Below are 12,677 nucleotides of genomic sequence, written 5' to 3'. Positions count from 1 at the left end.
AATGATTAGATTTAGATTTAATCGAATCGGAGTTTTCTGCTGCTTCTCAGAAATCTCTGCACTTTTGTAGATAATAAGAACAATATTTTCAGTGCTTTATTTTGAAAAATAAGACCAGACAGAATAAGACAAGAGATGGACTCCAGCTGCTTAGATAAAGATGATAAATGAGAGTTGAGAGGGTTCCCCTTTTGATTCATTCTGGCATAACCGCAGTGGAGGGACAATAAAGTGTAAACAGAAAAAAACATTAATAAACTAGTAAAATAAAAATAAATAACATGAGTAATAGAAAAAGAAAAGACTGGAAAAGGTCTTAAAAATAAAATATTAAGGACTTCGGTTAGACGTAAAACCTATTTACTAACTCCTTATAATGGCTATAATCTAGTTCTGTTTCACTCCTTTAGATGGATGAGTTGAAGGCAAAGGACCGGGTGGTGTGCGCTCTGGAGAGGGAGCTGGGGTTACAGGCTGGCTATGCCCAGAAGCTTCAGCTCCAAAAGGAAGCCCTGGATGAGCAGCTGGGTCAGGTACGAGAGGCCGAGAGACACAACCATGGCAGCCCGAAGAGAGAAGTGGTGCCTGGACTAGGAGAAAACCCAGACTTGCTCAACAACCAGGTATACAAGTGTCAGTATTTTATGCTTAAGATATTTTTATATGTTCCGAAAGTTTCCCATATTTACAGATATTTTATATTATATTTTATATTACAAATTTTAATACAAAGTAAGCACAATGTGAGGTATTTCTGGTGAGGAGCTTTTAAAGAAAAATAAGTGATAAAAAAAAAATCACAGTGGAATAGTGATTTTGTAGTGCAATTGATAATATTGATATTAATAACAGATGCCATAGAGTTAAAAAGTGAAATTGGCACATCTGTGAATCCGTGAGCCGTACATGGAGAATTTAATATACGTTGTTGTTTATGCAGCTTTTTCCTGATTCCAGCCAACGCCACAAAATCAATTTTGAAGGAATACTTAAGTTGTCTTTACAGACAAACATTATATATAAACAGCGCTGTATAAATGTGTGACTGGGTGCATGAGAGATGCAGTAGATAGTGCTTTGAGTGCTCATCTGACTAGAAAGGCATTATTTAAGTACCAGTCAATTTACCAGTTCATAAATCACATGGTTACTGTACTTCACATACACATTCACTCTGTGAACAGCCAAATCATCTTTCTTGCCATCACCTCCTTTTTACTGTCCGTCTCCATTACCTGCATGCCTGCCTGCATGTACTCCCTTTTTCAGTTGTTGTCTTCCTCCTCCTCTTCTCCTCTCCCCACGGCTTCACAGGAGGTGGAGGAGCGTGACATGAGGAGGTTCCAGTTGAAGATTGCAGAGCTCCACTCAGTCATCAGGAAACTGGAGGACAGAAATGCACTACTGGCCGATGAGAGGAATGAACTAGTGAGAAAAACACGCGTGCAGTCATTATAAACATACAATTATACATGCAGACATTTTTTAAATTATAATTCGCATAAGTTTAGACACCATGAAGAGTATGGATGTCGAATAAACCTGAATCCGAATATTTCCTAACTTCCTCACTGTTGATGTTGACTGTCCTAGTTAAGATGGAAATTCTGTGGCGACACTTAAGATTACAATGTCCCCCCTCCCTGTTTCCTTCCTCTGTTCAGTTGAAACGGGTGCGAGAGGCAGAGAGCCAAATGAAGCCCATGTTTGAGAAGAATAAGCGGCTGTCCAAGAAAAATGATGACCTCCTGCAAACACTGCAGCGCATGGAGGAGAAACTCAAGAACCTGAGCCGTGAGAATGCTGAGATGGTAAGTGCAACCAACATGTCTTCCTAAACATCTGCTGATGACTCTTAACTCCCTCTTTTTTTAACCCGAAGATAAAATCTAAAAGTAGTAATAGGATGTAGTAGATATTATAGTTTTATCTAGTCTATTCAAGACGTTTTATGGTTTTTAGGGCTCTCTGAAGGAAAGAGGACCTCTGCTGGTCATTTGATGAATAGCATGAAAAATAATTAGTCCATCTGTTTCCCTCCTGCAGAAGGAGAAAGCTTCCTCCTCTCGGCCACCATCACAGCAGCAGTCTGTTCAGGCCCAGATGAAGCGACCAAGCTCCCTGACCGACCTGACCCACGCCCATGAGGAACAGGAAGTAGAGTTCCTCAAGCTGCAAGTTGCTGAGCAACGCGGCATCATTGATGAGCTCACGCAGGTCAGGACAGGGTTACATGACTGTTAACACATAAGGTCATACAACAGTATATACTCAGATAACATTACTCTGTCAGCTCGTCTGTTAGATGTTTTTAGATAGCTCTCACTATAATATCTCTTAATGTATTGGCAATACATTATGGCAAAAGATTATTATTGTAGGCATAATATTAGGCCCCGACAAATGCAGGAGTATTAAGAGAAGTAACAATATTGATATTCAGTGATTTAAAATCGTATATTCCATTATATCAGCTGAAAATCTTTTTTTCTTTTTCTTTCAGACACACGAAACATGAACAGATTTACATAATATTTCTTATGTGTAGTTATTTATTTACTCATTTAAGCTCTGCTTGTTCTGTTTGGATCATCTGGTTGCTATGTTAAACCTGTTCCAAGCATTTTTATTTCCCACAGTCAACTTGCCCTCTGGTGTCCAAACTGCAACATCAGCACTCCACATTGCTCTTCTGTCCCGTCTTTACTTTTTAAATTAATCGGCCTGTATTGAGTGCCGAGGCCAACAAATCAGCAAACAGTTCTGGCTCTGCAAATGATAATATGATTTTTCATGTGTGTACTTCACTGGAAGCGTATAGAGGTTTCTGTCTTGATATTTTATCTGTAATATGTCAGTGGATTTTTTTAAGTGTGCCAATAACAATATACAAATACATAATAAAATCATCTGCATTGCCATGGCTAGAAGGGGGACGTTTATTGTGACAGTACTAACACTGAAGTTGTGCTTCTCTCTGCGTTTTTGACCCCTCTGGATCAGGGGAGCATACATGTCTTATACATGTCTTATACATGTCAGAAGGATCAATGGTTATATGTTTGTTTGTTTTTTAAAAAAACAAAAAACCTTGAGAAGAATGGCCTAGTCTTTAGTTTTTGCCTATGTTTCCCCTCTTATCTTCTTTACATTCACTGACACTGTCAGTCTGACAGCTTGAGTTATTAGAAGCTGCTAAATTCTTGAATTTACAGTTTAATGCTGTGACTTTATTTAATTTGAAATATAGAAAAGAAATGTAACTAAATTAGACTCTGCTGAACAAAACATTTTATGCTGATGGCAGGTAATGTTTTGATTGATGAATGTGAATCCCGTGCCACCACAGATGCCTCCGATTGCTCTCTTAAAGGTCAGAATTTAAAAATGTTCATCTGTTGTGTCCTTAGGAACGTGATCGATTGGTGATGAGCAAAAAGAACAGGAAGAAACCTTTCAAGCTGCCGAAAGTGAGTTTTCATCAGTGTTTTTACACATCTGTTAATCCAGTGGTGTGTAACTAAGCAACTTCCCTATCTGTGGTTGACTGACCCTTGAGCATTGTTTTCACTTGTGTGTTTGTGTTTAATTGGGCTCAGGGGACAATTATGACACCATCCCTCACTGCTGGGACCATCACAGTGAGCACACACGCAGCTAGTTGAGAATTATTTGTTTTGGGGTTTTTTTATTATAGATTTTTTTTTTATGTGAGTATATTTTTGTTCTTTATAAGATAGTGTTACTAGAGACTGGACATGCATCACAGAAGCTGCAAGCTGTATGCAGCATTTCATGCTTTTATCTGTGCCAAAGGGATTAAAGGGATGACAATATCTAATTGGCTGAGGTGACAGAGTTTGAAAGAAATAATTGCTAAGTACTTGTGTGTGCATGTTTGGGCTAATACATCAGGGGACATTTTAGAGTCTGCGATGTTGCTAGGAGGAGGAGTTTGTAGATGCATGACATTTATTTTCTTCCTCCTCCTCCTGGAACCAGTTTGTTAGCTTGGCAGGTTCAGCACTGAATTGGGGCACAGCAGCTTGGCTTTTGGACTTGCACCTGGAAATTTGGCTTTCCTTTTTAGGACAAACCCAGACACTGACCATTTTTTTTCGTAGGAGTTTGATTGTAACCAGAGGCTTTGTTGTCGGCTTTTTAGATTTTGTTTAGGAGTGACAAAAAAAGCTGTTGTACTTTATGGGCTGCACTTCAGTTTTTAGATCTGCTGGTGTTTTTGAAGATATGATAGATGTATATTTAAGATATTATTTGTAGTTTACTTTTTGGCCTGGCAACAACATGACAGAGTACATCCTCTTTATCCTCTATTTCTCTTCTTTCATTTGCCTGTGTGCCCTGGTCTGCCTTTATTTCTCTGGTTGCCAGGAAATGACTTATAAACATGATGGTAAGCACTTTGGAGTCTGGAAAAGTTAAAAGCAAAAAAAAGTAAACAGTCAGTGCGGTCATTCAGTCTAAGTTTTTTAAAATGAGATTACTGACTGAATGACCGTGTCTAGATTTAACAAGTTTGAACTTTTAGTCATTTTTCCTCTTACTTTGCAAAAGTAATTGGATTTCTTTTGGGTTTGATGACATCAATATTTGGTTTAAAAGTTTCCTAAGCTGAAATCAGATGCAGTATAGTTCTGGATAATAATTGTTTTTGTTTCCAACTGCTGATACGCAGAATAACATATGTGTAGATCTGAGGTTGATTTAACCCTTTTCCCCCCTCCACTGCTCTCTGCAGAGGCATGTTGTGGAGACATATTTTGGATTTGATGAGGAGTCGATAGACTCTGAAACCTCCTCACTGACCTCTTATAACACTGACCTCACTGACCGCACGCCTGCAACTCCAGAGGAGGACTTGGAAGAGGTAGGAAAGTCCTTTTGTATCCACTGAAAGAAATATCTTAACATCTTAAACAGCTGCAAGATGTGGAAAATAAATCTTGGGTTAATAAATCAGAAGAAAGTAAGATGGAACGTTAACAGTAATTTGCAGATTAATATATGTGATTATGAAAAAGTAAAGGGTGAAGCTTTATGTGTTAATTTGACACATTCGCTCTTTGATATCACAGAGCATTTCCCGTGAGGAGTCAGAGCTTCGTTTTCGTCAGCTCACTAGAGAGTACCAGGCTCTTCAGCGGGCCTACGCTCTCCTGCAGGAGCAGACTGGGGGGTCTCTGGATGCAGAGAGGGAGGCCAGGGTTCGTATCTGCTGCCACCTTCCAAATGTGCTACGTACAAGTCTAACTTCCAATTCAAGAAAATATTTAGAGCATAGATCCTCATTATGGTTTTCTCAGTCTGCTCTATTCATTCCTTTTGTACTTGGATTTAAGTCTCTGATGGCTCATTTTCCCGCCCACAGACCCGTGAGCAGCTGCAGGTGGAGCTCAGCAGCTGCCAGGCAAAGATCGTGGATCTGGAGAAGGCCCTGGCTGAGCGGGGGCAGGTAATAAAGACAGTGGATGGGGACAGAAGCTCACTGGTCCTGCTCTCACTGGGCCTCCTGCATGTCTGTCTGGCTGCTGTGCTCCTTGGCTGGCGCTTTGCTGACCAGGTCTGCCGCAGATTCCTGTGATGTCACTTCCTGCATGTGTGATGTCAGTGCTGTGCCTGCATTCTCTCCTTCACCCTCTGCCCTTACCGATGATGGTGTTTTATTTTAAATACTTGTGTCTGAGTTACTCATTACAGATTAAACACTTCAACCACCTTGATTCATTTTAGCTTTGTATAGATTAACACATAAGATTTTCATGTGGTAGTATATAACTTTCTGTTAAAACATGAAAATACTCACTTAATACAACTTGATTTTGGTTATTTGATGTGTACGAAAGGCATCTTGGTCTGAGAAGTAAGCCAAACCACTGGATGTGTAGTGGGAAAGCCTCTGGCTTTTTTTTGCTTAAAGAAAGTAGTGAGAGAATCACTGAATTTATCATGCCGAGTTCATATCAGGACACTTTGTTTACTTTTTTGTGAAGCATTTCATTGAGTTACTGCATGTTGCCTGTGGCTTGATCCAGCTGGTATTCTGACTCGCTTTGCTGCTGTTTTTCATCTCAGATTGCCATTTGGTCCTCATGTTGCTGTGAACTCTTGTTGCCTGTGATTGCAGCTCTTTTGCTTTGGTTATCTGATTTGGCTTCATTTGTCTGCATCAATAAACTTGTGCTCCTGCCACCCTGTGCTATCTTTTTTGTGTCTGTTTTGCATTTGCTTGTGTCTTTTAAGCTGCAAGTTTGAGGGATGGGAGTTTTGTTCATCACACTATGTCATTGCAGATCCTTTAAATCTTCTTCTGTTCCTGCCAGTGTCATTTCTCGCTCATGTTGTGTTTGGTTGTTATGGCAGGATTCAAAGTGGGTAGAGGAGAAGCAGTACTTGCTCAGGACCAACCAGGAACTGCGTGAGAAGGTACATTAGATTAGCCTTCTATATCAAGGCATTCAGTACTAGTTGTAATACCTGATTTTCATGATCAGATGTGTTCTTTATTAACCACCTCTGAAAACGTTATATTTTGTATAAACATAAGCAGAATAAAAACTTTTACTGAGAAAATAGTGACAGAGTTAGTTAATGTAGCTGTTTAAAAGATAATTATCTATGTAACTCTCAGTTGATTAAAAAATTGATAACATTTATAAGATAACTAAAAGTAAATACACAATTTAAAATGTATGCACGAGAGTAACAGCTGTAAAGATGTGCTGTAAAGTTTGTAGTTATAGACACAGAAAGCAAAGTCAATGCAGTTCCTTAAGTCTGCATTCTGTCTAATGGCCAGGAGGGGGCAGATCCTTTGGCTCAAAAAACAAGTCAGGCTTTATAGAAGTCGATTGGAAATAACCCTCAGCTCCCTTGATCAGTGATCTAAGTTAACAATTTCCAGATGATGTTATGGACTTAATCACTAGGTAATTATTTTAATATAAAATTATGTTCTTTTGCAAAACTTTGGCCCACATTAAAATAAAAAAGAAGCCTCAAACATATTATTTGTAAGAGTGGGCCTATTTGATTGATGCCAGTACAAGTGTGCAGTGTCTCTCAGTTTCACAGTCAGATTCACTCACAATTTTTATATATGGTTTCAAAATTGCAAGAAACTGACAAAGCATTGCAGCTAGAGTGGCTTTGTCCATCTTCTTTATACAGTCTATTACATATTGTGCACGGTGAACAGACTTTTGGCATCTTGGACACTGTCCTCAATATTTACAAACAAGACTTTGAAACATTTCATAGTGTTTAGTATGTGTAACGAATCTGTTGTGTTTGCAGATGAGTGCGCTGCAGCAGGCGGAGTCCCGGCTGCAGGCTGAGGTTCAGGATGCTCGGGACCAAAATGAGCTGCTGGAATTCAGAGTCCTTGAACTGGAAGTAAGAGACTGTGCCAACATCATACTGTCACCAGGAGGTGACAACAACAATCTCAGCTCCAGACGCAAGACCTATATACAGTGACTCATCAGACAGACAGACATAGCCTTAAACACACTGCTCAGTTCTTCACTGTATGCATCTGTGTTTCCTTGTTTTGCATGGCAGCTGTGTACTTTACCCTTTACTGAAATTGAATATTTTTGTCAATGAAGAAATGTTTTGTCAAGAATATAATTTTTAAGTAAATAAAAATATATTTAAGTTCACCATCCACTCCCATTTTTCTTCATTTTGTCTCATTTTTGCATGCATATCCCAATTTTCTGTTGTTGTATTTTTCACAATTTGAAAGTTGATGTATATGAACAAAATGAGGACGGATCCCATGGAATTATGCTTTTGTTTCCTTTTTTAAAAAAAATAAGAATTTGCATACCATACTATTAAGATGATATTTTTTATTTCTAAAGTCCCATCACCCTGATGGAGTCCACTCTCCATCAGTTTAAATAGCAGTTGTATCTCAATGTTGGGAAATGACACGTCACTGGCTTAATTTAGAGTTTCAGCATGTTATTCTGTTGGCTTGGTTTCTTTGACCCCTTTTCCATCGGTTTTCACCGCCCTCCTTTGGCAGATCCTGATCATGTTGTCATTGTCATGTAAGTAAATCCCTCATTCCCTGCCATTTTGCATAGTGTCATTGACTTACACCACCATTTATTTTTCTTTTTGTTGATCAGAACTGCCCGTGGTACAATGAATAATTGCATAGCTGACATTATGTGTGAATATTAACACATTGTTTGCATACATAGGAAAGGGAACGCAGATCACCTGCCCTCAATCTCCACATGTCTGCGTTCCCTGAGAACAGTAGCAGTGCCCTGCAAGTCTACTGCCACCAGGAGGGAGTCAAGGTGAATGCACTAGTAAAAAACAAACAAACTAGAACCTTTCTTCTAAATGCTTTCTTGAGTACCTGCACAGTTAATATAACAGCCTTGATGATTTAGTTTGGGGGTTTTTGCAGGATGTAATCATTCCTGAACTGATGAAGAAGTTGGATATTCTGGGAGATAATGGGGTGAGTTCGAACCCACTGTAAAAAAATCACTTTAGTCTTAAAATTTCTAATGAGTCTTTGTCAATGTTGTATTTTCTAAAGAATCTCAGAAATGAAGAGCAGGTGGCTGTGATCCAAGCAGGGACTGTGATCTCACTCTGTGAAAAGGTGAGTGGAAAGTTTCTCTTTTCTGACACACAGTGGACAAACATTGCTATAACACCCTGTTACCACAGCAAAGCCATTTCATTCAAGCCTGCATATTTGATATAGCAAGGATTTAATGCTGGATGCCCTCACTGATGCAACCCTCCCCGTTTATCCAGGCATGGGGCTGGCACTAAGAGTACATTGGTTTGTGCCACACCCCTTGGCTGGGTTAAACATCCCGAGCAATGGACAGTGCACAAGGTGAAGGAGAGAGTGCAGATAGGGTGTTGTGGGTGGAGTTGAGTGTCAGGGGTGATTTGTGAGAGAAGAATAGCAGCAAGAGTAAAACAGACTGTTGTGAGCTCTGCTATGATGTATGATTGGAAGACACCGTAAGAGTGGCAAACTTGAGTTGGTTTGGACATGTGCAGATTGATATATTGGACAAAAGGATGATAAAGATCGAGCTGCCAGGCACGAAATAAATGAGAATGACCACATAGAAGAGTCATGGAGGTGGTAAAGGAGGATATGCAGAAGCTCAGTGCAACAGAAGAAGATGCTAGAGAAGGGGTGAGAGAGGCAAAAGAAGAAGATAAAGACGGATTTCATTTAACTCATTTTTTGTTTAATTTAGATTAATCTTATAGAAGCAAAATGTGAATCCCACACCTTTCTGTGTCTTCATCTGCAGTGGTTGAAGCAGATAGACAGCACTGAGGCTGCCCTCACGCAGAAGATGATCGACTTGGAAAATGACAAGGTGAGAAAGTTATCTACAAATGCATAAAATTCAGCTTTCTACAACATATTCAAAGCAACGTGTTAATATTATAGTCTCCTGTTGTTATTATGTCAAAGAACTTATCAAGACTAATACGTAATTATAACTATACTACTATGTACAACATGCTACCTTCTACCAAGCCCTGCATTATAGATTATAACATCTTATTGCAGGAGCTGTTTAGTAAGCAGAAAGGATTCCTTGAGGAGGAGTTGGACTACAGGAAGCAGGCCTTGGACCAAGCCTACATGGTACGAAGCTTGGAGCAATAATACACAGCGTGCTTTTACCTGCATATGAACACAGACATATCTACTGCTTACCATTGTGTATATTTTTACTTACAATGGCTGATGATAAAGTAATTCAGGAATGCAGGGGTGCAGCATTATCATTTCAGCATGAGATAAACATCTAGGACCCTGTTAACCATCACAAATGCAACATGCTCCATCAAGGTAAAATTTGCTACATTGTGTTGGGATACTGCATCTTTTACCACTGAAGTCTAAATTATTTTAATAATCTTAGCCACTCAGTTGGCCGGGATACGTGGCCACTTGTTTATGACCTAAACCTCGATCAGATTTACTCTCTCTTGATTTGAGAAAGTATGATATGATTCATTTATGAATATCCTATTTAAAGTTGCTCAGGAGAAAGTTAAAAGAGTGAGTTTAATAATAAGGTTTTAATTATATATTTTTAAAGCATGAATCTTAAAGCATTCTCCACTTCCACTGATTTAACTAGACTGTAGCCAGATAACAGAAGTTAACACTTAGATCATTCGCCATATAATTCTAACCATTTTACTTGGTCAGTTTTGGTGTTGCTTTGTGTTTATAGTCCCACTTGATATTGCGTTGGGCTGATCTTGGTTCTTACTTGGAATTTGTTGTTTGAACAATGTGTAAAGAAAAGCACAGTTTGTGTTGTTAACCAAATCAAGTGACCATGTAAAAACCAAGGTTGAATAGCCCTCAATGTAAAGTGGAAAAGTGTTCCCCATATCTGCCATGGTCACAGTGTTGTGTGTATGTGTCTGTGTGTTTGTGTGCATATGTGTATTCCCTTGTTTGTGCTTGTGCATGCCTGTGTGTGTTCCTGCATGTGCATGTGCACGTCTGTGTGTGTGTGTGTGTGTGGGTGTATACATGTATGCGTGTATATGTGGCTGGCTGTGCAGAGGATCGAGGAGTTGGAGGCCACGCTGTATAGCGCTCTGCAGCAGGAGCAGCCGGCATGCCAGGCGGTGGCTGAGTCGCTGACAGACAGGCAGAGGGAGGAGCTGAGGCTAGCCGTGGACAAGCTGCGGCGTCAGATTCTCCGGCAGAGCCGGCAGTATGACAGTCAAATCTTACAGGAGCGCATGGAGCTCCTACAGCAGGCCCAGCAGGTAAGGCTCAAAACAAACCCAGTCAGGTTGTTGAGTCCTGCCCTCCCTGAATCTGACCCCTGGTACCTGTCTGGAACTTTTAACCCCACCAGATCTCTGGTGCTTTGAAAAAGATGCAGTATCCCTGTACGTGCTACCTGTAACTCTATCTGTAAGTGCATATGTAAAAGTGGGTGAGTGGAAAGATGAGACAGAATGACCTTGGATTTGTGTGAGTGTTTGTGTGTTTCATTGTGATCTGAATACCCTGACACCTTCAGTATCCCTCCACTCAGCAGCCCTTTCGATACTTTACACCCATGGCTTTTGGCATTGTGTTATCCATTGACTACATGACACTACATGTACTCTAACTCACTAACAAAATATCCTCTAACCGTACTTACTGCACATTTTTAATGTATCTACTAATTAATATGCTCAAACTACTGAACCGATTAGAAATCAACATGTTTGCAGGTCCGAGAAATGCATCTGATTTAATTTGTGATATATTTTACAATAATAACTCTGAGAATTATGCTCACTTAAAAAGTCCCCACAGTGTGGCTTTTATTAACACTCGTTCCAATTTCTCTGTAGTTAAGAAGTGATATTTAACTGGAGCATTCACCTCAACCTCAATTTGATTTGCTGCACAAGATATTAACTTCAAAATGTCATGTATTTGTTTTAAAATATGCCTGCCTGCCTCAGTTGTATTTATGTACTGTATAGTGAGCACTCACAGTGGAAAGCTATTTAAACTAATATGTTAGGAACAAAGAACCGAGTCACTGATGAAGCCACTCAGCTTTTAAGTCTCAAACAGTGTCACTGTTAAATCTGCTCTTCAGTTGCCATGGCAGCTCATTCCAACAGCTGCCATGGAGACAGTATGGCATGATGGGAAAGTCAGAAGACTATTTGGAGTGTCTGCAGGAATAGATTGATAGCAGCCTAACTTAACTGTTGAACCATGTGTGAAATAAATAAAGAAATGAAATGAAATGTTGTTGCACCTGAGGAAATGATTGTGTCAGAATCAATCAGATGTGTTTCGCGTGGCCACGAGCTAACCACTTCTGTCTTTTTGTTGCAGAGAATAAGAGAGCTGGAGGACAGGATTGACTTGCAAAAGAGACAAATAAAGGAAATAGAGGAAAAGGTACACACTCAAATTTGACTTGTTTTTTATTAGTGCAAGGTATCAATGACATCTTCTGTGCGGTGGTGTTTTCTAAACTTTTTGTCACTTTTTTCTTCTCTCTCTTTCCTCACCTGTTGATTAAACCTCTTGTGTTCCTTTAGTTTTTGTTCCTCTTTTTATTTTTCTCTTTAGCATTTATTCTTTGGCCTTAATGAAAATGCCCATGGACCCACATCAGGTAGAAGTAACTGTATAATACTAGAATTCGGCACAGTTTTGATGCCTGCCAATAATTCTTAGGAAAGAGTTCAAATTTTCTTTTCTTTTTCTTAGGTGTTAAGGTGCTGTGGTGGCGAGCGAAGATGAGATAAAACCTAATTGTTTTTTATGCATTTGTAGACAGTTCAACTAAACCTTATGGCCTTTTTGATAAATGTGCACTTTTGCAGAAGACTGGAATGCAAACATATTTGAAAATTTAATAAATAACCAGATATACATGAGAAGAAAGTGAGATTTATTTATAAGTAACATCTGTTATAGTGATCCCTGGACCTGGAACATAAAACCCCAACTCCTCTGTAAAGCAAACACTTTGATTTAACGAGGGAAAAATCTGAATCAGACGATTTACAAACGCAAGAAGAGCCACAGCCTCAGCTGAAGGAATGCCAAGCAGGACAATGGAAGGGGACAAATGGAGAGAGGAGAAGAAGAATGAAAGCACAAG

The 12,677-nt window shown here is 39.5% G+C and overlaps 2 protein-coding genes across 11 annotated transcripts in view; both read left to right on the top strand.

Annotated features, from left to right (window-relative positions):
* jakmip1 (janus kinase and microtubule interacting protein 1) overlaps nt 1-12,369 on the top strand; it is a 28,585-nt gene extending 16,216 nt beyond the window's left edge. For 5 of the 10 annotated variants that reach the window (XM_076874110.1, XM_076874122.1, XM_076874106.1 and 2 more), the window contains 19 exons: nt 411-623; nt 1,270-1,428; nt 1,665-1,811; nt 2,047-2,217; nt 3,411-3,470; nt 4,760-4,888; nt 5,097-5,225; nt 5,390-5,581; nt 6,382-6,444; nt 7,315-7,413; nt 8,235-8,336; nt 8,450-8,503; nt 8,585-8,650; nt 9,327-9,395; nt 9,593-9,670; nt 10,609-10,818; nt 11,900-11,965; nt 12,109-12,185; nt 12,281-12,367. In XM_076874110.1, the coding sequence (XP_076730225.1) occupies nt 411-623; nt 1,270-1,428; nt 1,665-1,811; nt 2,047-2,217; nt 3,411-3,470; nt 4,760-4,888; nt 5,097-5,225; nt 5,390-5,581; nt 6,382-6,444; nt 7,315-7,413; nt 8,235-8,336; nt 8,450-8,503; nt 8,585-8,650; nt 9,327-9,395; nt 9,593-9,670; nt 10,609-10,818; nt 11,900-11,965; nt 12,109-12,159 (2,058 nt within the window). In that variant the 3' untranslated portion in view covers nt 12,160-12,185; nt 12,281-12,367. Of the gene's footprint in view, nt 1-410; nt 624-1,269; nt 1,429-1,664; nt 1,812-2,046; nt 2,218-3,410; nt 3,471-4,759; nt 4,889-5,096; nt 5,226-5,389; nt 5,582-6,381; nt 6,445-7,314; nt 7,683-8,234; nt 8,337-8,449; nt 8,504-8,584; nt 8,651-9,326; nt 9,396-9,592; nt 9,671-10,608; nt 10,819-11,899; nt 11,966-12,108; nt 12,186-12,280 lie in introns of those variants that run through there. The other 5 variants (XM_076874135.1, XM_076874130.1, XM_076874140.1 and 2 more) reach the window with 5 other exon arrangements.
* LOC143412678 (uncharacterized) lies at nt 3,481-4,752 on the top strand. Its single transcript, XM_076874150.1, has one exon. It carries the CDS (start codon nt 4,306-4,308, stop codon nt 4,441-4,443), a length of 138 nt encoding a protein of 45 aa, XP_076730265.1. The 5' UTR covers nt 3,481-4,305; the 3' UTR covers nt 4,444-4,752.
* Nucleotides 12,370-12,677: the final 308 nt, after the last annotated feature.

This window comes from Maylandia zebra, linkage group LG2 (genome assembly GCF_041146795.1).
Source record: "Maylandia zebra isolate NMK-2024a linkage group LG2, Mzebra_GT3a, whole genome shotgun sequence".
NCBI classification, from domain to species: domain Eukaryota; kingdom Metazoa; phylum Chordata; class Actinopteri; order Cichliformes; family Cichlidae; genus Maylandia; species Maylandia zebra.
This window is presented reverse-complemented; position numbering and strand designations above follow the sequence as displayed.

Bases quoted from the DNA above. Each gene is read 5' to 3' on its own strand.
- LOC143412678 (XM_076874150.1), top strand. From the start codon at position 4,306: ATGACAGAGTACATCCTCTTTATCCTCTATTTCTCTTCTTTCATTTGC.